This window comes from Schistocerca gregaria, unplaced genomic scaffold (genome assembly GCF_023897955.1).
Source record: "Schistocerca gregaria isolate iqSchGreg1 unplaced genomic scaffold, iqSchGreg1.2 ptg000461l, whole genome shotgun sequence".
NCBI lineage: Eukaryota > Metazoa > Arthropoda > Insecta > Orthoptera > Acrididae > Schistocerca > Schistocerca gregaria.
This window is the reverse complement of record NW_026061879.1, coordinates 186425-213659: the sequence shown is the minus strand read 5'-3', so window position 1 is coordinate 213659 and position 27235 is coordinate 186425. Positions and strand designations below refer to the sequence as shown.

Below are 27235 nucleotides of genomic sequence, written 5' to 3'. Positions count from 1 at the left end.
TCTGGTGTCAAGTCCCAGTTTGAAAGCCCACTGCAAGACGCGGGGACCTCACTGCAGGCTGCTAGACGGCACTGCTATAATCTGTGAGAACTGCTGTCATTGCTGCAGCACTGGCTTCGGGGGCACAGCTGTCCTGGTGGCCTATCGGCACCCATTTCTGCCTTTTAAAGCCAGCAAAACTTCCACTCGGTCAGTCAGACAATTTGGTCCTGATTTCACTGTGCTATTGTTTTGATCTCATTATACGTTGTTGTTTTGGTTCTGTATTCACTATGACTTAGGTATTTTTATCCAGGTTTACATGTCTGACTTGTTATTCTGCCTGTAGTGAAATTAAAAGCAATGGTGCAATGGGCATTCCACTGTCAAATGCAAAGGATAGAGTGTATAGATGGTAAGAGTACATAGAAAATCTCTATGAGGGGGATGAGTTGTTTGATGTGATGGAAGAAGAAATTGGAGTCAATACGGAAGACAAAGGGGATCCAGTATTAGTATCACAATGAAAAAAGGGCTCTGAAATATGAGAGATCACATAAGGTAGAAATGATAGGTAGCATCCCACCAGAATTTCTAAAATCATTTAGAGAAATGGCAATCAAACAACTATTCAAGTTGGTGTGTAGAATCACTGAGAGTGGGGGTGTACCATCAGACTTCCAGAAAAATATCATCCACACAATTCCAAAGATACCAAGGACAGAAAAGTGTGAGAACTATCACACAATCACATGCATCCAAGTTGCTGACAAGAATAATTTACAGAAGCAATGGAAAATAAAACTGAGGATCTGTTAGATGATGACCAGTTTGGCTTTAGGAAAGGTAATGGCACCAGAGAGGCAGTTCTGACATTGCTCTTGATAGTGGATGCAAGACTGAAGAAAAATCAAGACATGCTCATAGGATTTGTTGACCTAGAAAAAGTGTTCAGCAGTGTAAATTGGTGCAAGATTTTCGAAATTCTGAGAAAAAGGGGAATAAGCATTGGAGAAGGACAGGTAACATAAACTAGGAACAAGAACCAAGAGGGAACAAGAAAACTGGAAGACCAAGAATGAAGCTTTCAGATTAAAAAGCGTGTGAGTCTGTGATGTAGTCTTTCGTCCCTATTGTTCAATCTATTCATCAAAGAAGCAATGACCGAAGCAACAAACACATGAGGGATAAAGCAAGGAGAAAATAAAAAAACAGACTATCACAGGAAATGAAGACATACCTGACCAAGAGAAGTGTACTGGTATAAAAAATTGTTCTTAATTTGAGGAAGAAATTTCTGAAAATATATGTTTGGAGCACAGCATTGTACGATAATGAATCATGGTCCATGGGAAATTGAAGCAGAAGGGAATTGAAGGTTTTGAGATGTGGTGCTACAGAAGATTGTTGAAAATTAGATGGACTGGTAAGATAAATTGGTGAAGGAAGAAATATAGGGAAAACACTGACAAGAGGAAGAGTGACGGTGAAAGGATATGTGTAAGATGTTACGGAATAACCTCCATGGTACTACAGGGTAAAAACTGTAGTGGACAACAGAGATGGAATACATCCAACAAGTAATTGAGGACATAGGATGCAAATGCGACTTTGTGATTAAGAGGTTAGTGCAGGAGATGAATTTGTTGTGGCCTGCATCAAACCAGTCAGAAGACTGATACTCTCAAAACAGCTGATAATTTAGTTTTATTCCTGTGGCTACATTTGTTGGCATGGTCTTTTGTTTCGTGTTGTTGAGATACGACTGCATCAATGAAGAGAAATTTCTGTAGTATCATAACATTTTCACGCCATTAGAAGAATTTTATGACCTACACAACAGAAGGACTTGGGAAGAAAGTTGGTAGTGGGTAATTTTTCTTATTTTAGCACTAGTATTGAGTCAGTTGGCTGAAGTATATTGCTGTCCCTGTAGAGAACCAGTGTGGAAGGCTGGTTGGTAATTTTCTTATTTTAGCACTAGTATTGAGTCAGTTGGCTGAAGTCTATTGCTGTCCCTGTAGAGAACCAGTGTGGAAGGCTGGTTTGCAGAAAAGTATACCTACTTTAAAATCAGTAGTTAACTACTGTTAAATTAAGTCCAAACACTCTGGCACACACAATACTTTTATTATTTTTCTCTTAGCCTGAGATGATACAAAGAGAATATTAATTGCTGTTTGTGTGCTATTGCGGTAATAATACACAATTCAAGTAATTTAGCTACTCACGACATCTGATAATGTTACACAAGATGGATCATCATACAGGACAATTGTCATTGATGGAACTGTGTCTCTGTTGTTTTTGTTCTTCGCATTTGTTCTTTTATCTATCATATTGTTCTCTCACATTTTTGGCAAACTTGTAGTTTTACGTTTTAAAATTGGATAAAACTCCATTATAAAGTATAAGTTAATGTCATATTTCCTTTTTTATTTCTTTTCTTGTTTGACAATAGGATTTAACTGACCTTGGTTTAAACTATGGAAGTGTAGCCATTGTTGATATCTTCTGTATGACAGTGTTTTCAAATGCCTATGTGTGCAAGTGACTTGTCTCGTGACATGATTTATTTAAAATTTCTGTTTCAGGTGACTGCCATCATTACAAAAATATGCAGATACCAAACAGCTCCTGAAATTCTTACCTTCTTATTTCAGGCTACACATTATGGTGGTGCATCAGAAATTACAAGCTTTAGAGTAAGTTCAATAAATGCAATTTTCCTCTTATTTAATTGGTTCCCACAGTACGCAAAGAGAGATTAAGAGTATCAGGTTGGTACTTTCTGCTTGCCACAACCATAGAAATAGAGCAAAGTGACTCTTAAAGAACTAATGTAAATATTAAGTGGTCTTTTTCTAAAAAAAAACCAGTACAGTTTAAACAAAGAGAACATATTAATAAATACCATATAATTTGCGTAAACAAAAGAAATAGCCCAATATTATTTGTTTACATGGTTATTTATTGACTTCTGGCTAAGTCACATAATTTAAATATTTGACAATTATGCTACAAAATGAAATAAAGGAAAATGAACACATAATATTGACAACCATGTAAAATTTGTTGGGAGGATTCAGAGAAAGTCAGGACATCAGTGTGATTGATTTAAGCCTCAGAATTTGGAACATTGTCAAGTAGGCTTGCCCCTAAATATCCAAGGAATTCAGAGAACTGTTGCTTGATTTGTAACAGGGTGATATAGCCGATACAATAGTGCTGCTGAGGTTCGCTGGGAACATTAATGAAAATGTTTGTAAAAAAAGGCATAATTGGGTAAACTGTTGTGAATCCATAGTGTAACTTTATTACAATATCAGTAAGCAGATATGATGCTCCAATTGTCTAAATGTGTAATTGATTTAATTTAAAAACAGCATTACTGCAAACCATGTTCTTCAATTAGTTACCTTTGAATAACTGGTGTATCATAATCTTGGTACTTATAAGCATTGGATAAGTTTAGAGAACAACTTCCTAAAAAATAATCCCATGACCGAGCGAGGTGGCGCAATGGTTAGACACTGGACTCGCATTCGGGAGGACGACGGTTCAATCCCGCGTCCGACCATCCTGATTTAGGTTTTCCGTGATTTCCCTAAATCCCTCCAGGCAAATGCCGGGATGGTCCCTCTGAAAGGGCACGGCCGACTTCCTTCCCCATCCTTCCCTAATCCGATGAGACCGATGACCATGCTGTCTGGTCTCCTTCCCCAACCAACCAACCAACCAACCAACCAATCCCATGGCCTGCATTGCACATCTTGCAAAGGGACCAAAACATAAATTCTGGATGTGTTAGTACCCATTGTGTACAGACGACTAAAACAAGCGAACACCAGGACAGACTAAATTATTTTGTTCGAAGAGTGAATCTTTCGTATGAGTAGCATTGTCAAGAATTTATGAATGGCGTAACTACATTTAAGAACTACTAAATTAAGAATAGACTAGCTTTTAATGTTCAAGCTTCTGTGCCTGGAATAGTGAAGTCACACAAGGCATCCATGGGACTTGGTCATCTGTGTAGTGTTCATCAGCAGCATTTTCTCACTTCTGTACTTGTCAGGTTTGTTGGGAGAAGGGGGGGGGGGGGAGAGGTAGACTTGAGAATACGGAGTATATTTTTAATATTTTGGAAGGTGGATGGCAACTTATAAGTAACCATAAAAAGTTCTAGTTCCAACCCTGTCACCTTGCCCCCAGGCGTAGGTGTACTAGATACTTGTATAACTTTGCTGTCATCTTACTGGCACATTGTTGTATGAGACATGCAGTCTCTTTTAAATTTCAGTCACTGATTCCATGCTAATACAAAGGGGCAGCAGAATCATCTCTGGAACAATTCTCAGTCTGCGTGATCTGCTTCCTTTATGGCAGTTCTCTCATAGGCAGTTTTGAATTGACCAGAGTTTCATGTTATAGCTACCCTGAGTTATACACTCAAAGACAAAAAAAGGTGGCGCATCACAAAAGGGTTACGCAAATTGGTCACTAAATGATATTCATTCAGGTGTTGACATAAAATGCAAAATTGTAAACTTTGGCGGCCAGTGGATAAGCATGTGACTCTATAGCAAAGTTTTACAGCACAGTTGGCGATTATAGAAAACGGGGACATACCGATATCAGGACATAAAGTCTCCGCAAATTTCATTTCATGTAATCAATTGCACAGTAACTATGCCTCGAACACAGCTGCATGAACAATATATGCAGGTGTCACCATTTCATAGGACATGTAGTTGGGCTCAAAGAAGCCAGTTGGAGTAGTCAGTGAATTGCTCGCTATGAATAGGAACGATGCCACTATTTGATGATATTGGCAAGAAATAATGAACCGTGGCTGAACACAGCATCAGAAACAAAGCAGTCAATGTAGAGAGATGATGGAATGTGAGACCGAGGAATCGGAGAGGCACTCAGAGCACTGAATTCATCATTATCATGGGTCCAGTGTGCAGCTTGTGTTTCGGAGACCACAGGGATTGTTAATAGGTGGCTCACAGAAAAGGGGCTTAGCTCACAGTACCTCTTGCACTGACTACCATTGAGCATTGTACTCCAGCAAGCCTATTTGGAGTGGTGTCTCACACATTTGGCATGGAATATCATTTACTTGTCCAGAATAATATTCAGTGACCAGTGAAGATGTGTCTCGAGATGCCATACAGCGTTAGGATACTAACCTACCTGTCACCTGCCATACAATCCAACAAATAGGAGTAAAGGTTTGGGATGCCATTTTATGCCAACCTCTTTGGTTGTCATTTATGGCACACTTATAGCACAGCAGTATGTTGGCAATATTCTATGCCCTGTTTTGTTGCCCTTCATGGCAAGCTATCCCGGGCTTACATTTCAGCAAGGTAATGCCTGCCTACACATGACAAGAGGTTCTGTTGCTTGTCTTCATACTTGCTAAATCCTACATTGGTCAACCACTTTGCCAGATCATCTCCGTAACTGAGGATGTTTGGAGCAGCTTGGAATTTTGATGATCTACCATGTCAGTTGGACAGAATTTTGGTCAATATCCCTCAGAAGGCCATCCAACAACTGTATCAGTTAGTGCTAAGCTGACTGCTAGCATAAGGGCCAGAGGTGGACCAACACATTATTGACGTGCTCAATTTGTGAAGCTCTTTCTCATGAATAAATCATATGACTCCTCTGAAATTGTAATCATTTGCTTGCTTGTACATTTACGTCACATCTATGGATTTCAGCCCAATTCAGATAGTTCCATCATGGCATGTCTTTAAAGTGTACTTTCAGATCTATCAAAATATACTAAGTTTGGATTTAATAGAATTTTACTTAACTTCCATTTCAAATAGTTGTTTGTGGCTGATTATCTGTATCTCGTTGCAGTTAAGACTTTGGTAGCTGAGCCCATTTTTCAGTTGTTGGAATTTGACGCTAGCACTCTAACTACAAATTGACTGACTCAGAAGAATCATTTTGTTTTCCATTATACAGTATTAGTAAAAACCAAAAAATTACATTGATCTTCATAATAATTATAGTGAACTTGACAAAAACTGAAATACTGCTGGTCATAGTCTGCACTCAACTGCTTCAAAATCGAACTGCTCATAACTACCTCTTAACAGAACGCTACAGAGACTACCTCCTGTAATCATTGCTATGAAATATTAAATAAGTTGTCGACAGTTTGTATTTTATTTTACTTTCTTGAGCTCGATACATTAATTAGGTTGTTATTAAAAGTTTGTTTTACAAAAAGTCACATATATAATTAATTTCCAAATTAAATGGAATTATGTGCCATAAATACAATTGATAATCTGTTATGGATTTCGTATGGAAACAGTTCATTAACAATGGAATGTCGAGGATGGAATAACAGTAATATGAAAAGGATTGGTTGCTACTCGCCGTGTAGAGGAGACATTGAGTCACAGACAGGCACAGTGAAAAGAACTGCTAAACATTTAAGCTTTCAGGCAAAGGAGCTCTCCTTCCAAGGTAGAAAACACACATACATGCACACAGCTCACATGTATGTGTCCACTGGCCCCAGCATCTGGAGACAGTGGTCATGTCTTTGTGTTTCTTATTTCCAAATGAGGACTCTTTTTGTCCACTTTTTTTTTTTTTTTGTCCCAATCCATAAATGATTAGCAGTCTTTTTTCACTCTGCCTGTCTGTGACTTGACACCACCTTTAGGTCGTGAGTGCCAACCTACCTTTTTCACACTGTTGTTTCTCAACAATGCGTATGTTTAATATTTTAATTATAAATTTGTTACCCCCCTGTGGGTTCGGGGGTAAGAATAGGCCCACGGTATTCCTGCCTGTCGTAAGAGGCGACTAAAAGGAGTCTCAAACGTTTTGGCCTTGTGAGATGGTCCCCTAACGGGTTTGACCTCCATCCTTCTAAATTTTCCGAAGAGCGAGCCGATTGGGGAAGGGCGCCTTACAAGGAGCGATGTGTCCATCGTGCATTACCATCTCTAGCCAGGTTTGTCGTCATTGCTTAGCAGTCCCGCTCACCTACCATCTCTTGGGCGTGGATTTGTTCTTGGGTGCAGTTTATTGCAGTCTGCTATGCTGTGTCGCTTTATGCACCAATGACGATATTGGACTACATCACCTGAAATCCAGCACGGTAGCCAGTCCGTTGTGGTGGGGCCGCCACGTACCCTGTTGGTTGTAGCCCCCTGACTACACAGGGATCGCTCTGCTGATGCCAGCGCCGTTAACTCCCCACGTATGCCAAGGAGTAGATGCCTATCTCCTTGGGGCATTGGGACTCCCGGCAATGGCCATCCTGCCAGGTGGTCGTTGCTGAGGCTGGGTGGCGCCCGTGGGGAGGGCCCTTGGTCGGAGTAGGTGGCATCAGGGCGGATGACCCGCAATGAAGCGTGGTACATCATCTCTTGCTGGCGGCCAGCCGCCAGCAGTCTCTAAGCGTTCCAGGGCTCAATACAACGCAACTACATATGACCCCAAATCGTTCCCCTCCCTGGCTACACCATGGGAGGAACGAAAGACTAAGGATGCCAGCGAACCATACTCGCCCCGCTACCTGGTGTGTACGAGAGCTGATGGTGAATCCTTTACATCCATGAAGCCTCAGTTCTTCGTCGAGCACTTAGAGGACAAGTTCGGGGAGGTGGAGGACTTGTCCAAAATGCGCTCGGGCTCGGTTTTGATCAAATCGGCGTCCTCCGCCCAGTCGATTGTAACAAGCTGGGGGATGTTCCGGTTACAATCACGCCCCATAAGAGTCTTAATATGGTCCAGGGCATAATATTCCATCGGGACCTTCTATTGCAGTCCGATGACGAGCTTCGCACCAATTTAGAGCGGCGAGGTGTGCACTTCGTCCGGCGCGTACATCGTGGTCCAAGGGATAAGCAGGTTGCCACCGGTGCCTTCATCTTGGCCTTCGAGGGTGATACTTTACCTGAGAAGGTCAAGGTGATGGTCTATCGTTGTGACGTCAAGCCATATATCCCTCCCCCGATGGGGTGCTTTAAGTGCTGGAAGTTCGGGCATATGTCTTCCCGCTGTACTTCCAGCCTCACATGTCGAGATTGTGGACGCCCATCACATCCCAATACTCCATGTGCACCGCCTCCCATCTGTGTAAACTGCGGAGAGCACCACTCGCCTTGCTTGCCGGACTGCAGGATCTTCCAGAAAGAGCGCAAAATCATGGAGTATAAGACCCTTGACCGCCTGACATACACTGAGGCCAGGCAGAAGTTCGAACGCCTCCATCCTGTTCGAATGACTGCCTCTTACGCCGCGGCTACTACTGTTATGGCCCCATTAGCTCTCCCTCAGACTGCCACCTCTCAGAGCCGGAATGCTACACCTGCCCCCTTGATGGTGGGGGGCACTTCACTCCCTGCTGCTCCTGCTCTACCTGCCTCAGGAGCAGCAACCCCCTAACCATCGGGGACATCAGTCCCCACTTCTAAGCTGGGGAAGCCTCAAACTTCCCCGGCTCGAATAGCACGGAAAGGGTCCCTTGGGTCCCTTCCTTCCCAGGTTTCCGCCTCTGGGAAGGGTGACGTCAGCCAATGGAAGAAAAGCAGACCAGCGGCTGGTCGCAGGGCTTCCCGCTCCTCCTCCGTCCCGGAGACTGACTCGCTGGAGCCCTCCCAGCCAATGAAACCCAAGGACCAGAGAGACAAGACGAAGAAGAAGACCTCTAAGGCCAAGGACCATGCGGTGGCATCCACCCCACTGCTCCCTACAGGCTCTGCGTCCGAGGATAAGGTGGACATCCGGGCGTCCGCTGAGGACCTGGATCTCGCCGGACCCTCAGACACCATGGAAGCAGATTGTACTGGTCCTCCATCGGTGGCAGCAGGTGACCTAGTGGCGTGATCTGCCTCCTCGACACCTTCACGCCTTTTTCGGACATGGACAAAGCGATACTCCAGTGGAACTGCAGCGCTTTTTTCCACCACCTTGCTGAGCTTCGCCAACTCATCAGCAGTCACCCTTTCCTCTGCATTGCCCTACAGGAAACTTGGTTTCCGGCAATGCGGACCCCTGCCCTACGTGGGTATCAGGGTTATTACAAGAACCGGGCAGCTTATGAGAGGGTATCTGGTGGAGTCTGCGTCTACATCCTTAACTCTGTCTACAGCGAATGTGTACCTCTTCACACACCTTTAGAGGCTGTCGCTGTAAGGATGTGGACGCCTCAGCCTATTACTGTCTGCAGTTTGTATCTTCCGCCAGATGGTGATGTCTCGCGTCATGTGTTGGCTGCATTGATAGCACAACTGCCTCCTCCTTTTGTGTTACTGGGCGACTTTAACGCCCATAGCCCCCTGTGGGGTAGCGCCGTGATTACTGGCCGGGGTAGAGATGTCGAGACTCTTCTCTCGCAGCTTGACCTCTGCCTCTTAAACACGGGAGAGCCGACACATTTCAGCGTCGTCCATGGCACATTTTCGGCCATCGACCTTTCTATCTGCAGCCCCGGACTTTCACCATCCATCCACTGGAGTGTCCATGACGACTTATGTGGTAGTGACCATTTCCCCATCTTTCTATCACTACCACAGTGTCACTCTTCTGAACGCCCCTACAGATGGGCTCTGAATAAGGCTGATTGGGGCTTGTTCTCCTCTCTCGCCACTATCGCACCTCCTTCCCCTGACACCATTGATGCGGTGGTTCAGTCGGTCACCACCGCCATCGTTTCTGCGGCGGCATCTGCGATTCCCTGTTCATCCGGGTCCCCTCGGCGGAGGACTGTGCCTTGGTGGGCGCCTGAGATCGCAGAGGCGATTATAGATCGCCGGCGGGCTCTTCAACGCCATAAGCGGCACCCGTCCTTGGAGAACCTCATCGTTTTTAAACAGCTCCGTGCCCGTGCCCGACGCCTTATTCGCCAACGGAAGCAGGAGTGCTGGGAACGGTATGTTTCCACCATTGGCGTCCGTACCTCTGCATCGCAGGTTTGAGATAACATTAGGCGACTCCATGGCTATCGGCCGCCTGTCTCTGTCCCTGGGCTTTCGCTGAATGGAGTGGTGTGTCCTGACTCCGACACGATTGCGGACCGGTTAGCAGCGCATTTTGCTCAGTGTTCCGCATCTACAAATTACCCACTTTCCTTCCGCTCCCGGAAAGAGCGGTTGGAAAGTTGGAGGCTTTCCTTTCACACGCGCCACGCGGAGTCGTACAATGCTCCTTTCAGCGACTGGGAATTCCAGAGTGCCGTATCTGCTTGCCCTGATACGGCTCCTGGGCCAGACCGCATCCACAGCCAGATGCTGAAACACCTCTCTGTGAATTGCCAGCGACGCCTCCTAGATGTTTTCAGCCGCATCTGGGTTGAGGGTGTGTTCCCGTCTCAATGGCGAGAAAGCATCGTCCTCCCCGTGTTGAAACCTGGCAAGAACCCGCTGGAGGTGGACAGCTACCACCCCATAAGCCTCACCAACGTTCTTTGCAAGTTGCTAGAACGTATGGTGAGCCGGAGGTTGAGTTGGCTCCTCGAGTCTCGAGGCCTTCTGGCTCCGTCTCAGGGTGGGTTCCGTAAAGGCCGCTCTGCCGTCGATAATCTGGTCTCCCTAGAGTCTGCTGTCCGTACAGCCTTTGCACACTGCCAACATCTGGTTGCCGTCTTCTTCGACATGCGGAAGGCGTACGATACGACTTGGCGATATCACATCCTCGCCACACTTCATGGGTGGGGTCTTAGGGGCCCGCTCCCGATTTTTATTCAGAATTTTCTGTCTTCTCGTTCCTTCCGCGTGCAAGTTGCTGCGTCCCATAGTTCCTGTCGGGTCCAGGAGAACGGGGTCCCACAGGGATCTGTCCTCAGTGTCTCCCTGTTTTTAATTGCGATCAATGGGCTCGATGAGGCGGTGGGATCGTCCGTCGCAGCTTCGTTGTATGCAGACGACTTCTGCCTCTACTACAGCTCCGCTGGCATTGCAGTTGCTGAGCGCCAGCTGCAGGGCGCTATCCGCAAGGCGCAGTCGTGGGCTGTAGCGTACGGCTTCCAGTTTTCGGCCGCTAAGACCTGCGTTATGCATTTCTGCCGGCGTCACACGGTTCACCCTGAGCCACGCCTTTACCTTGACGGTGAACCTCTTGCTGTGGTAGAGACGCATCGGTTCTTGGGACTGGTATTTGATGCCCGGTTGACTTGGCTGCCTCATATTAGGCTGCGTAAACAAACATGCTGGCGGCATTTAAACACTCTCCGTTGCCTTAGCCACACCGGATGGGGTGCCGATCGCTCCACCCTTCTGCGGCTGTATCAAGCGCTGATCCAGTCCTGCCTTGATTATGGGTGTGTGGCTTATGGTTCGGCATCGCCATCAGCGTTGCAATTGCTGGATCCCATCCATCACTGCGGGATCCGACTCGCCACAGGAGCATTTCGGACAAGCCCTGTTGACAGCTTACTTGTGGAGGATGGTGTTCCTCCATTGCGGATCCGGCGCGACCGACTTCTGGCCGCTTATGCTGCCCACGTTTGTAGCTTGCCAGGGCATCCCAACTACCGTCTCCTGTTCCCGCACTCGATCGTCCATCTTCCAGACAGGCGGCCCCGGTCAGGGTGTACGATCGCGGTTCGCATCCGGGCTCTACTGTGTGGGATTGAGTTTTTTCCTCTCCCGCCTGTTTTCCGGGCCAATCTCCGTCTGCCCCCTTGGTGTGTGCGCCGACCATGCATTCGGCTGGATTTGGCACAGGGTCCGAAAGACTCGGTCCCTCCTCCGGCCCTCCGCCGCCGCTTTGTTTCTCTCCTTGCCGAGTTTCCTGGATCTGCCGTGGCCTATACCGACGGTTTGATGGTATCTGGTCGCACTGGTTACGCTCTTACTCTAGAGGATCATTGTGAGCAACGGTCGCTGGCACCCAGGAACAGTGTATACACTGCCGAGTTGGTTGCCATCTATCGCGCCCTAGAGTATATCCGCTCCCGCTCAGGTGAGTCCTTTGTCATCTGTAGTGACTCCCTGAGTGGTTTACGAGCTCTTGACCAGTGCTTTCCTCGTTCCCGTCTGGTGATGGCCATCCACGAGTCGCTCCATGCTCTTGCCCGTTGCGGCCGCTCCGTGGTCTTTGTTTGGACCCCAGGTCATGTCGGCATCCCGGGCAATGAGCGGGTTGACACGCTGGCTAAACAGGCAGTGAGTTCACCGGCTCTGGAACTCGGCCTTATGGAGTGTGATCTCCTGTCGCTTTTGCGCCAGAAAGTGCTTGGTGCCTGGGGTGACGAGTGGCGCACCCTGCCCACGCCCAACAAACTTCGGGCGGTGAAGGAGACGACCGGTGTGTGGCGCTCCTCCATGCGGGCCTCTCGGAAGGACTCGGTCGTCCTCTGCCGGCTGCGCGTTGGCCACACGTGGCTGACGCACGGCCATTTGTTGCGCCGGGAGGACCCACCGCTATGTCGCTGCGGGGCAGCTCTGACGGTGGTCCACATTTTGGTGGACTGCCCGCTTTTAACAGGACTCGGGCAGACATTTGCGCTGCCTGACACCCTCCCTGCCCTTTTTATGTGATGACGTTGCTATTGCGGACCTCGTGTTGAGTTTTATTCGGGCAGGGGGTTTTTATCGTATGATTTGAGTGTTTGTCCTTTTCTTTCCTGTATTGACTTGGGCCTTTGGCCTGTGGTTTTAAACTGTGGGTTTTAGTGTCATTTGGTGGTTGGCTTTTCCTTATTTTCATGGTCGGCCAACCACCTTCACACTCGGTGTGATTTTAGTTCCGTTTGTCTGGTCTTTGTCTGTCTTTCTTGTATTGTGTCGTCCCTTGTCTCAGTTCTCTGTTTTTTAACAACTGACAGTTTTTATTTCGTGTGATTTTATCGTGGAACAAGGGACCGATGACCTTAGCAGTCTGGTCCCTTCAATCCCACACCCAACCAACCATAAATTTGTTACTTTTTCACATATGGAGCATGGGAAGAATTATTGATTGAATGCCTCTGCTTGTGCTGTAATTATTCAAATCTCATCCTCAATCCTTATGTATGCAATACGTTCGGGATGTAGTATATTTCCCAAGTTATAATCTAAAGCCGGTTCTTGGAACTTTAATGGGATAGTTTTCCTCTATCTTCAGTATCTCTGTGACACTTTCTCATGGATCAAACAAACCTATAACCATTCGTGCTGTCTTTATCTGTAAACATTCAGATACAGGACCTGTCATTCATCAACGTCTTTGCCTCTGTACTTCCGCCTCGACTGACATCTCTGCCCAACCACTTTGCATTTACATATGTCTGCCTGTGTCTGTACATGTGCAGATGGATATATGTGTGTGTGCGCGCGTGTGTGCATGCGCGCGCGTGTGCGAGTGTATACCTGTCCTTTTTTCCCCCTGAGTTAAGTCTTTCTGCTCCCGGGATTGGAATGACTCCTTACCCTCCTCCTTAAAACCCACATCCTTTTGTCTTTCCCTCTCCTTCCCTCTTTCCTGATGAAGCAACCACGGGTTGCTAAAACTTGAATATTTGTGTGTGTTTGTGTTTTTCTATTTTATTGTATCTATCAACATATCAGCACTTTCTTGTTTGGTAAGTTAAAGCATCTTTGTTTTTTATATATATTTTTCCCACGTGGAATGTTTCCCTCTGTTGTATTCATATGTATGTATAAAGTTGAATAAAACTACAATAGATCACAAAATCATCGCCAAGAAGGGAGCCAGAAATACCCGGTGGGAGACAGGCCATTATAGGGTTAATGGTGATAGCAAAGAGGACGATGCTCAGGATGGAGCACTGAGGTATCCGATTTTCCTGGATTAAGGAGTCTGACATGGCAGAAGCCACACACCTTGAAAACTAGGTCTTTTAAAAATTCCTCAAGGAAACAGGGCAGGTAGCCTTGGAAGCCCCGTGTGTAGAGTGTATCGAGAACACCAGTCCCTCAGCAGATGTCACAGGCTTTCTCCAAATCAAAAAACATGGCCACAGTCTAGTATTTCCACAGAAAACTGTTGAAACAGTGATGAAATGGTCAACTGCAGAACAGCGTGCTCAAAATGCAAATTGTGCAGTGGTTAGTAAATTGTGAGATCTGAGCCACCATAAACAGCTGGGCATGAATCATATGTTCCATCACTTCATAATCACAGCTGGTGAGAGAAATGGGGTGGGAGCTAGAAGGAAGGTGTTTGTCCTAAACGGGCTTAGGCATGGGTATGGGTATGACAGTGCCATCAGTCCAGATGCAATTGTAAGTATGAACAAGAAAGTGGTTACCCACAAGAAAAAAGTTCTGCAACATCTGAATGTAAACATCATCCATCCCTGGGGTGGAGGATTGGGATGAAGTGAGAGCATGATAGAGTTCCCTCATAGTAAAAGTCGTGTTGTAGCATTCACAATTCTGAGATGAGAAGGATATCGCTCTAGCCTCCTCCACTCATTTCTGATGGAGGAAGGCAGGGTGAGGGTGGTTGGAGCTCGAAATCTCAGAAAAAATAGGGGCCCAAGGTGTTGGAGATAGCAATAAGTTGCACTATAATACCAGTTGCTACTGTCAGGCTGGAACTTGGGGAATGGACCTTTGTCTAGAGAGCTGTCAGAGGTTGGCCCTCATGACGGAAGAGGGAGTGGACCTGTTAAAAGAAGTAGTAAATGAAATCCAGCAAGCATTTTTGCTATCCCGCAAAACATGACAACACTGTGCACGTAACTGTTTACGACGAATACAGTTCGCCATCGTAGGATGATGGTTAAAAACGCAGAGAGCATGTCTCTGTGCGTAAATAGTGTCACAGCAGGCCTCAGTCCACCAGAAGACCGGGACACTGTAAAGACAAAGTGCGAGGAAAGGAACATTCTGCAGCAGTAAAGATAATGTTTGTAAAATATTCTACCTGGTCATCATTACTGGGAAAATGTTGTTTGTCGAATGTTGCCTACAGTCGGCCTTAGAATGCAGTGATTTGGGTGTGCACATAGGTGGGGTAAGAGTCTGTGTGGATGGATATGTGTGTGTGTGTGTGTGTGTGTGTGTGTGTGTGTGTGTGTGTGTGAGTGTATACACAAGCAGATATATTTAACGGCAATTTTTTCCCCCTAAGGTAAGTCTTTCTGCTCCCGGGATTGGAATGACTCCTTACCCTCTCCCTTAAAACCCACATCCTTTCATTTTTCCCTCTCCTTCCCTCTTTCCTGACGAAGCAACTGCCAGTTGCGAAAGCTCGTAATTCTGTGTGTGTGTTTGTGTGTTTTGTTCATGTGCCTGTCTGCCGGCGCTTTCCCGCTTGGTAAGTCTTGGAATCTTTGTTTTTAATATATTTTTCCCATGTGGAAGTTTCTTTCTGTTTTATTTACATCATATATATATATATATATAATAGAAAGAAACTTCCACATGGGAAAAATATATTAAAAACAAAGATTCCAAGACTTACCAAGCGGGAAAGCGCCGGTAGACAGGCACAATAAAATAACACACAAACACACACACAAAATTTCTAGCTTTCGCAACCAACGGTTGCTTCTTCAGGAAAGAGGAAAGAAGCAACCGTTGGTTGCGAAAGGTAGAAATTTTGTCTGTGTGTTTGTGTGTTATTTTATTGTGCCTGTCTACCGGCGCTTTCCTGCTTGGAAAGTCTTAAAATCTTTGTTTTTAATATATATATATACTCTTTGCCTTTAAATATGTCTGCTTGTGTCTGTGTATGTGCGGATGGATGTGTGTGTGTGTGTGTGTGTGTGTGTATGTGCGTGCGTGCGCGAGTGTACACCTGTCCTTTTTTTCTCCTAAGGGAAGTCTTTCCGCTCCCGGGATTGGAATGACTCCTTACCCTCTCCCTTAAAACCCACATCCTTTCGTCTTTCCCTCTCCTTCCTGAAGAAGCAACCATCGGTTGCGAAAGCTAGTAATTCTGTGTGTGTGTTTGTGTGTTTTGTTCATGTGCCTGTCTGCCGGCGCTTTCCCGCTTGGTAAGTCTTGGAATCTTTGTATATGTTCCTTAATATCTGCAATATCCGGACTAATGGATATCAGTTACATAATTTAAACATATCTATGTTCACTTTTTTTAAATGTAAACTAGTACAGTGTCTTGTTCTTGCCTGATTTGTTTCCACTACGTTGCTCATTGAATAACAGAGAAATTTGTTCACTCAGTTTAGTTGTTGGGTTGAAAATTCAGCCAGTCACAGTTGTAAATTCCAGGGGAGACAGCTTCTTCAGTATATTTTTAACAGGCGTCCAGACTTGATCCTACACAACTTCTTTAAATGAGGTCCTTAGTCTTTTTTGGGTGGTAAAAACACTGTGCTCCTCTTGGTTTTGACAATCAATATTATAAACCTCGGCAATCCACTACTGTTCCCCATAAACACAAGCCACTATGGCCTTCTTTCGAAGTGTCAGTGGTAAAAGTTTTTCACATTGATGAAGTTCGCTATTAGCAGATGTTAATGTGAACTTACACTTGAGCAAGTTGTGTGGCTGAGGTATAAAACAATGTAAAGATCGGATGCCCTTAATCTTGTGACAAGTGTTGAATGTTTCTTTGAAGACATTGGTGTAGAGTTCTTGTATTTCCCCACATTTTACAAAAACATAGGTAATCCCTTTTACTTTTCTTTACAGAATTTAAACATTTTTTTAAGGTGTCAAAATCTGGATCTCGTAGGTCCGCTGCAGACTAGCTTTTGCGACAGCTTGCTTTGTTGTTTGCCCTGCATTGTCATACGCATTCTTCCCATGGCATGATGGGAAAAGGTACCATTGTGCATCAAGCCTATGGCCTCCTATGTGAAAGGAGATGGTAATAATTTTGTTGTTGTTTTGATATTGGCTTGCAGCACATCAGACAAGTTGATCAGTTTGTTTATTCAAGGATGGTGCCATTTTATGTAGTTTGTTAATTGCAATTGGAAACCATGCACTGCTGAAGCATTGTGTTCAAGGTACGTGCTTATGACACAGAAACTGTGAATCTTTAGTTTATATTGATCTTTATGATAGAACACAAATGGATGAGCTGTGCCCTGTTTGTTTACCCAGTGGTGCCCTCTTACTTCATCTCGAACAACAAAGGACCCACCAGGGAGCTCACGGCTCTTTTGCGAGTTCGTGTGTGGTGCACACGGGACCCCGAGGCCCATTCTTCCTTCCCTGACTGCATTTCCTTCTCTCGCCCTCCCTCCCGCTCCTCGTTCCTTCCCTGTTGCCACCTCGTACCCATCTCTTGGTGTTGTGATTTAAGTTGACCTGGCTATCCACTTGGTTTCCTGTATTGGTTGCAATATTGTTCCTTTTGCCTGTTCTTTCATCCTTTTTGGCATTTAGGTCCCCACTTTAAGTTTCACTTCCACTTCAAAATTTCCAGTTTTTAATATGAGCTACACGGGGGAGAACTTCCTCCCTAACATCTGCGGCGTGGATTTCTCTCTCCCCTTCCTTCCCCTCTTCCTTGCCCACTCTAGCCCTCGTCCACACTGCTAGGTTACCAGCATATGTAGCCAGTCCGTGTGGTGGGGCTGTTATGTACCCATATGGCTGAGCCCTCTTACAACACAGGGATGATGCTACTGATACCTGAGCTGTTCCCTCGCCATGAATGCAAAGGGGTGGTCGCTTGTTTTCTTGGAGCATCGGAACTCCCAGCAATGTCCACTGTGCCAGATGGCCCTTGCTGTGGCTAGGTGGGGCCCATGGTCTCAGAGTTATCAGGGCAGATGCTTGGTGCATGATATGTATCAAGCTGCAAAAATATGGCCGTCTCTTCAAATGGTGAAAGATCAATGAATGCTGCTTCGTATGACCCGGCAACCTTCCCTTCCCTTCCCTTCCCTTCCGTTCCCTTCCCTGGCTACACCGTGGGAGGAGGGCCAGGCTCACCATCTTCGGATGGAACCCTTTCCTCATTACCTCATCTGTACTAGGAAGGATGGAGACTAATTCACCGGCACAAACCCATTGTTTTTCATGAAAAATATAGAGGACAAGGTTGCTGAATTGGAGTTTCTTAGTAAGATGCGGTCGGGCTCCCTGTTGATCAGAGCTTCTGCCACCCAATCCGCAGCTCTTCATACCTGTGATCGTCTTGGCAATGTCCCATTTTTTATCACTCCTCGCCAATCTCTGAATATGGACCAGGGAGTAATTTTTCATAAGGACCTCATCCTGCATAAGAACTCTGGGCTAATCTGAAGCGGCCTGACATTCATTTTGTTTGATGTGTGCAGAAGGGTCGCAAAGACAACCACACCGATACTACTGCCTTCATTCTGACTCTCGAGGGGGATACCCTCCCAGAGAAGGTCAAGGTTATGTGCTACAGAAGTGACATGAATGCATACATCCCTCCATCTATACGGTGCTTGTGTTTTGGGCACATATCTTCCCACTGTACGATGGACGCTTTATGTAGTGACTGTTGCCACCCTCTCCATGAGGGAAGCCCCGTGTTCCGCCACCTGTGTGTGTCAATTGTGCTGAGTGCCTCTCCCCTCACTCACCGTATTGCATGGCTTACAAGAGAGAGAAGAAGATCCAAGAATACAAATCCCTGGATCGCCTGTCTTATGCTGAGGCTCACCAAAAGTATGAGAGGCTCCATCCAGTGTCACTATCTTCAACTTTTGCCTCTGTTACTTCATTTCCCCCTCCTCCTCCCCCCTCATCCTTACCCCAGCCACGTCCTTCTCACCCTCCTTCCCCCCCCCCTGCCCCCCCCCCCCCCCTGTGAGTCCGGGGTAAGAATAGGCCCGAGATATTCCTGCCAGTCGTAAGAGGCAACTAAAAGGAGTTTCAACCGTTTCGGCCTTCCATGTGATGGTCCCCCTTGGGGGTTTGACCTCCATTTTTCAAAATTCTACGGAAGTACGAGCCTTTTGGGGAAGGACGCCTTACGTGGTGTACCACTGGTCCTCAGTGCACTAAGACCTTGGCACTCAGCATTGTAACGGCGTTGTAACCGTACCCACTATTCCTCAAATTGGGCTTAAACGCCTGATGGGTTGCACAAGTTACGCCCGTAGTGCGTCCCCATCTGCACCTACGATCATGATGGACTTTCCATGGCACCCGAAATCCAGCACGGTAGCCAGCCCGTTGTGGTGGGGTCGTCATGTACCCCCTAGGTTGTAGCCCCCTGACAACACAGGGATCGTACTGCCGATACCTGAGCTGCACCCTCCCCATGTCGGCCAAGGAGTAGATGCCCATCTCCTTGGGGCATCAGGACTCCCGGCAAAGGTCATCCTGCCAGGTGGCCCTTGCTGAGGCTGGGTGGTGCCCGTGGGGAGAGCCCCTGGTCGGAGTGGGTGGTAACGGGGCGGACGTTTCGCAGATGAAATGTCAACATGTATCAGGTCGATCTGCGGCCGAGTCTTTTAAAAAGAAAGGTACTGTCTCTGGTTCTGGTTTTCCTGCACTTTCCCCCTTGGCCACTCCATTGGAGGGAGGACAGTCCCACTGGCTTGGGACGAAGTACTTCCCTCACTATTTAGTCTGTTGTTGGACCGATGGGGAGACGTTCGCCACCTCCAAGCCCATGTTCTTTGTCCAGCACATCGAGGACATCTTCGGGGAAATCGAGGCTCTCAGTAAAATGCGTTCGGGGTCCATTCTTATAAAGACCACCTCCGCCACACAATCGGCGGCGCTCCAGGCGTGCGACCGACTAGGGGACATCCCTGTGTCCATTGTCCCGCATCTGGCACTGAATAGGGCGCAGGGGGTTATTTTTCATCGGGACCTCCTGCTGCAATCTGATGAGAAGCTCAGGGCCAACCTGGAGCACCGAGGCGTGCATTTCGTCCGGCGAGTCCAGCGCGGCCCCAAAGACTGTCGCATCGACACCGGGGCCTTTATCCTCGCTTTCGAGGGGGACGTTTTCCCTGAGATGGTAAAGGTGATGTGCTACCGGTGCGATGTGTGAGCTTACATCCCGCCTCCTATGCGCTGCTTTCGGTGTTTGTGCTTCAGGCACATGTCATCACGGTGTGAGGCTGAGCCCCTTTGTGGCGATTGTGGACGTCCTCTTCGTGAGGAACATACATGCACCCCACCACCTCGGTGTGTAAATTGTCCTGGCCTCCACTCGCCTAGATCTTCAGACTGCCCCATGTATCAGAAGGAGAAGAAGATTAAAGAATTAAAAACTTTGGACCGTCTCTCTTATTCTGATGCCAGGAAGAAGTATGACCGCCTCCATCCCGTGACGTTGACAACCTCGTTTGCCTCAGTCGTGTCCACTCCTTCCACAGTATCCTCACTCCTATCCTGTTCCCCCTCCACCTCCTCACCCCATCCGGGGTCTATGCCTCCGCCTCCCAAATCCCTCCCTTCCAAATCCTCCTCCCTCACGGCCTCTGCCCCCTCTGCCCCAAGGGCCACCCTTCCTCCTCCTCCCCCTCCGCCGCCTGAGAAGCGATCCTCTTCTCAGGCGTCCATCAGGGAAACGTTCCGGACCCCGGCTTTCGAGGTCCGGCGTTCCAAAACGGACCCCTTGCGTGAGGACCTTCTTCGGGTCCAGCCCACCGTCCCCGTGCCTCATCGGACTTCCAAGAAGGCCTCCAAGAAGAAGTCTTTATCCCCTCTCCACACTGGCGCGTTTCGTCTGAAACTCCATCCGTGAGTCGCTGCTCCCGGCCGTCCTCAGTTTCGCCGGGACGCTCTGCTGCCAGGCGCTCAGCTGGCCTGTCGTTAGCGAATGATGCTGCCCCTCCTACGCAACCCAGGAATGCGGCCGCAGCTGGCGACGACTCGATGGAACAGGATCCGCCTCCCTCGAAACCTGGCCCTCCGTGGCCGTCGAGGTGACCAGTTCTTCACCCGTTTCGTTCCCCCTTTTTTCTGACTAGCGATGGCTTTGTTACATTGGAACATAAGAGGTATTCGATCTAATCGGGAGGAATTACAACTGCTCCTCCGCCTGCACTGTCCGCTCGTCCTTGGTCTCCAGGAAAACAAGTTGCGCCCAACTGACCGTATTGCTTTTACCCACTATACCCTCAGAGCGATCTGACCTCACCCCTGTGGACGGTATTCCAGCTCATGGTGGGGTCACGTTGTTCGTTCGGGACGATGTCTATTACCATCCCATCCCATTGACCACCCCACTCCAAGCAATAGCTGTCCGTATTACTCTTTCTGCCTTTACTTTTTCTATTTGTACTGTCTAGACTCCATCGTCATCCGCAGTTAGTCGGGCTGACGTGATGCACCTGATTGTTCAGCTTCCTCCGCCGTTTTTATTGTTTGGCGACTTTAATGCCCATCATCCCCTTTGGGGCTCTCCTGCATCCTGTCTTCAACCATCTCAATCTTGTCTGCCTCAGTACTGGTGCCCCGACTTTCCTCTCGGACTCTACTCATACCTACTCCCACTTGGACCTCTCGATCTGTTCTACCACTCTTGCCCGTCGGTTCGAGTGGTATGTCCTTTCTGACACCTATTCGAGCGACCATTTCCCCTGTGTCGTTCGTCTCCTGCACCACACCCCATCCCCACATCGTTTGAGCTGGAACATACCGAAAGCTGACTGGGGACTTTACTCCTCCCTGGTGACCTTTCTGGACCACGTTTTTCTCAGTTGTGACAGTCAGGTCGAATACCTCACGGCTGTTATCATCAATACTGCTGAACGTTCCATTCCTCGTACTACCTCTTCTTCATGTCGCGTTTCCGTCCCTTGGTGGAATGAGGCTTGTAGAGACACTTATCCGTGCTCGACGACGTGCTTTACGCACCTTTTGCCGCCATCCTATGTTGGCGAATTGTATTGGATACAAACGACCCCGAGCGCAATGCCGTAGGGTCAACAAAGACAGCAAAAAAGCTTGTTGGGCCTCTTTCACCAGCTCCTTTAACAGTTTTACTCCCTCTTCTGTCGTCTGGGGTGGCCATCGCCGGCTGTCGGGCATTAAGGCCCACTCCTCGGTACCTGGCCTGACTTCAGGTAATGAGGTACTTGTTGATCCTGTGGATGTTACCAATGCCTTCGGCCGCTTTTTCGCGGAGTTTTCAAGCTCCGCCCATTACCACCCTACTGATAACTGAGCTGTTCCCTCCCTGTAAGGGAGCTGCTCCCCTTAACCGCCGAAAAGTGGCCGTAAGACTTTTACCACCACTCGGCTACAAGGTGCACCATCTGGGCACCCCAAGGTTGTCTGCTCTCTTTCGGTTCCAGATCTTGCAGAAGCCTGTACTCCCCGCTGTGTCCTGCCCTCCTCCACCTCAGAAAGAGAAGAAGAAATATAAATCCCAGTACAAGGCACCTCTGGTGACACTAGAGGTAGCATCTCCCCCCTCGAAACCTGAGGCCGACATCTTATTTATGGATGTTACCCTGAGTCGAAACAAGGCCCTCTGAGTAGACGACATTCCATTAGAACTGCTGACAGCCTTGGGAGAGCCAGTCCTGGACACCTCCCTGTCGAATGCCATTGGTGTAGTCATGCAAGACATATCTGCCACTACTCTTCACGCTGCTGGCTCTGCTGTCCCCCTATCCACAGGCCCCCTTGTCATCGACTGGTACCTTGGTGCACCAAGGACATCGCAGTTGCTGTCCAGGACTGCTGATGGGTGCTGCAGTGATTTAAACGACACCCTAGCCATACCAACCTCCTCACTTTTAAGTGTCTCCATGCTATGGCTAGTTAGCTTATTAAGCGAAGTAAAAAGGAATACTTGGAGCTCTAGGTTTCCTTCCTGGGGATGTATGCTTCTTCATCACAGGTTTGGCCCAAGCTCTGTAGCCTTTTGAGCCACCAGCAACTGTCAACTGTCCAGCATCTGAACCTCTAAGGTGCTCTTTGCACTGATCCATTGGTCCTCGCACTACACCTTGCGACACGCTTTGCATCGTCATCCTTTTCCTACCCTGCTACCTCTTTTCTGCAGAAGAGTAGAGTCGAACAGACAGCCCTCTGTTTCATACCGCACCATGTCTATCCCTATAATGCACCCTTCACTGAATGGGATTTGGTGCAGACTCTTAGCTCTTCATGAGACACAGCCCCAGGCCCCGATTCCATCCACAACCAGATGATCCAACTCTTCAACGCTCTCCACAAGCAACAGCTCCTCAGGGTCTTGAACCACATTTGGCTCACAAGTGCTTTTCTGTCGAAGTGGTGAGACAGTATGTTTATCCCTGTCCTTAAGCCCGCGAAAAACCCAATGTTTCTAGACAGCTACCGCCCAATTAGCCTGACGAATGTACTGTGTAAAGTGCTTGACAGGATGGTCAGCTTTGGGTTGTGTTGGGTACTCGAATCTTGCGGCCTTTTGTCCTTGTGTAAGTGTGCCTTCCGGGCAGGGCGATCTCCAACTGACCATTTATTCCGATTGGAATCAGACATCCAACAGTCTTATACCCACTGCTGGCAACTTTGACGTACATAAAGCTTATGACATGGCTTGGTGCTGTCACATTTTAGTTACCCTCCATGACTGGGGCTTCCGTGGTCCCCTTCCAATTTTTATCAGTGAGTTTTTATCTCACCGACTCTTCCGGGTTCGAGTTGGCACTTTACTCAGTGCCCCTCAGATCCAGGAGAATGGTATCCCACAGGGTTCTGTGCTAAGTGTCACACTCTTCCACATTGCCATCAATGGGCTTGTGACCTCTGTTGGGCCTCTGGTTACCCCGGTATTGTACGTCAATGATTTTTGCGTCTGGTGCAGCTCCCACTCAGTAGCATCTGCTGAGCGCCATCTCCAAGACGCCATCTGATGGGCCTCTGCATGGGCCACTACCCATGGCTTCCAGTTTTCTCCTTCCACAATGCAGGTTATGCATTTTTGTTGTCAACTCACAGTAACACAATACCGTTTTTGGGGCCTTATTTTTTTATAACAAGCTGACATGGCTGCCCCACATTCATCACCTAAAGACTACATGTATGTGGAAGCTTAATGCTCTCTGCATCCTGGTGCACACATTTTGGGGTGCAGACCTTTCCACTCTTCTCCATCTTTACCATGCTTTGGTCTTGTCCAGACTAGATTATGGTAATCAGGTTTATGGCTCAGCAGCTGACTCCACTTTGAAATTCCTTGACTCTGCCCATCATTGTGCATCTGGTTATTTGTGCTTTTCTCACTATTCCTGTTGATAGTCTCCTGTCAAAAATGGGGATTCCCCTTCTACACATCCGACAGAGCCAACTCCTTGTTTCTTCTGTAATCGCTATTCGCCAGTTCTCTGACCATCTTGTGTACCCTGTGCCCTTCACCAATGGGGATGTCTCCCTTCTAAAACCTGCCCACGGTGGGACTGCCGGTTGGCATGCATCTCGCTTCCCTCTGTTGGGATCTCCATCTCCGCTCACTGGACTGCACTCTGTGTTTTTCCTCCCATAACCCCCCTCCTCCTCCCCCCCCCCCCCATCCCATCTTTGATGGTGCCTAGACCATGGATTACGAACGATCTATTCCAGGGACCTAAGGTCTCTGTCACTCCTATGTTTTACTGGCATCTTGTTTGTTCCAGCCTTGCTGAGTTCCAGGGTGCCACCATCTTCTACACTGATGGTTCTAAGACAATCAGTAAGGTGGGATATGCTTTCATGTTTCCTACTGGCTTCGAACACCATTTATTGCCAGGATCATGTAGTGTATTCACAGCAGAGCTTCTCGCAGTTCACAGGGCCCTCCTTTTTGTTTCTCAGGCCTCCCTCCACAGTGTTTTAATTTGATTAAACTCCATGAGCAGCCTGAAGGCTATTGACTGATGCTGCTGTCGTCACCCTCTGGTCTCTGCTATCCATGACCTTCTCTCTGCCCTTAAGTGTGCTGCCTGTTCAGTCATCTTTCTCTGGGTCCCAAGTCATGTGGGCATCCCAGGGAATGAACTGGGTGACCATTTGGCTAGAGAAGCAGATACTTACTCCCCATTTCCTTTCATGATTCCATTTGCAGATGTGCGTGTCTATGTCAAATCTTTCTTTGTCCAAAAGTGGAATGCCATCTAGAATGCTAGTGCGCATAGTAATAAACTCCGCACAACCAAGCAGTTTACTGCAGTTTGGTGCTCTTCCTTCCACTCCTCTCAGAATGTGTCCACTGTTTTATGCCATCTATGTGTTGGTCATACCTGTCTCGCCCATTGTTTCCTCCTATGTAACAACCCACCCCCACAATGTGGTTGTGGAGCCAGACTGATGACATCTCACATATTAGTGTAACGTCTCCTTCTTTTGGCCCTTTGTGTTAAATATAGCATTCCCAATTCCTAAAATTAGCAGACGATCCTTGGATGATTGAACTGGTCCTCAGTTTCCTTTGTGAAAGTGGTTTTTATTTCCAGATACAAGGTCCTGCTTTAGTCTTGGAGCAGGGGCAGGTTGGTTGTGGTTGGGACTTCTTTCACAGTTTTCTCGGACTGTGACCCCCATGACCACCCTCACTTTTTCCGGTCCCCCTTTTCTTCCCCCTCACCTTTTGTGCCTTTACTGTGTGTGTTTTAATGATCATTATTTTATAATTTATAATTTGACTCCCATGAGTGGATCCGTCCACTTTCAGCAGAGACCCTCTTTCGTCTGACTCAATTCGGAATTGCGGGACTGATGACCTCGCTGTTTGCTCCCATAACCCCTCTCAATTCAGTAATCAACCAATCATTGAACAACAAAGGAATAGTTTTCAGAAAAGTCGGCAAGAGCTAAGCATTCATCAATTGCCAAGGTCTCTCAGAAATTTACCCTAAGATTTGGCAATAAAATGATGCATTTTCGGGTTTTTGAGGTTAACTACCAATACTTCAAAGAAAACTCTTGTCATGGTTTTGTAATTGTCACTATTTCCATTGTGTCATTTTGTCACCTATTGTAGTCTGTATTGTCAGGCATCAAATCATCTTCCTTCGATTCTTCAAATATGTCAAGTAAAGCTTGTTTGCCTGAACAGTCTTGATGGTTTACTATGATCATGCAATTGTAACTGTCAGTATTGCAAACCAGAGCTTTCAAAAGTTCTTTATAATCAACTCTAAGATTGGCCACATCTATCATCAATCTTACATTCCAGTGGCACAAACAAATGCAAACGTGAGTGCCAGATGTCCCTGCAACGGCCTCATTTCACAAAATTTCTGTCTTCCATTTTTAATGTCAGGACTTCCTTTTTTTGAATTCAGTGAGTAGTTCATTTAAATTACACAACATTAACCTTTTCTTTTGTCCCTGGACCTTAGTACCATTTTCTTTCAAAGAAACACAATCTTTTTGCTGGACATCAAAAGGCTGTTATTGTCGTTGTCATAAAATCTAATAACCTTTGATTGTGTTTTCATTTATGAAATTAGATGTATTTTTCTTTTGTAATGCAGGTAAAATTCCCTGCTCTTTTACTAACTGCCTTGTTAATTTAACCAAATGTTCTGTCATATTAAATTCGTCACTAACTTTTGCTTGATTCCAATAATTTGGTAGTAAACTGATAATATTAACACAATGGTCTTCGTTTGGAATTCAACATTTAATTTCTAGCTTTTCTGTCAATCATCATACTCAGTCAGTGAATTTTTTGAACTTCCGTCTGATTTAGCGCAGCTTATCTTTTGAAATGAAATTTCCAAATTCTTTTTGACAGTAGTTTCCACTTTCTCGATTTTTGCATTCAATGCAAAAGCTCATTTTTCTCCACTTAGTTTTCTAATTTTACTAGTAGGCGATACACCTAGGATTTCCACTAGCTTAAACCACTTTTTTATAGTTTCTAATGAGTCACAAAATTCTTTATCTGAGCTATCATTATTCCTTTCTTTGTTAATGAAAAGTATTTTAGAATAACATGTTGAACTCAATGACTTTACTCGTGTTAAATTTATAAAAGGGCATTAATTTTTAGAATAATGATCAAACATTATTTCTATCAGTCCCTTCATCAAAGGCTTTTTATGTTTCTTAAGAGAGTCCAAGCAAGACTGGTTAAACAGGTGATGCAATTTCTTTAAGTATGTAATTTCATGGTACTTGAAAGTTGAGTTAACCTCTGAGCCAACTCGTAAGTAAAACAACACTTCATCATCATCTTCTTCTTCTTCTTCTTCTTCACTGCAATGTGTCAGTTAAAGTAATGTCTTTAGGAAACACTCCATACAGACTTTTATGGCAAGCTTCATTAATAAGAACACTAAAAGAATGCTGAGATTCCATTGTTAAACTGCTCACTTAAACTGCTCACTTAAAAAGCTCATTGTTTACTGATTGTGAGTGAACTGACATTGGTGGAAGGAGGAAGACAAAACACATACTAGTAGAGGCTTGTCTGTGAGCTTGTACAGTCT

At 46.6% G+C, this 27235-nt stretch overlaps 1 protein-coding gene across 1 annotated transcript in view; it reads left to right on the top strand.

The window, feature by feature from the left end:
- Nucleotides 1-27235, top strand: part of LOC126313022 (Fanconi anemia group I protein-like) — a 219071-nt gene that overhangs the window by 12696 nt on the left and 179140 nt on the right. The window contains exon 2 of the mRNA XM_049992250.1: nt 2574-2684. Coding sequence (XP_049848207.1) covers nt 2574-2684 — 111 coding nt within the window. The remainder of the gene's footprint in view (nt 1-2573; nt 2685-27235) is intronic.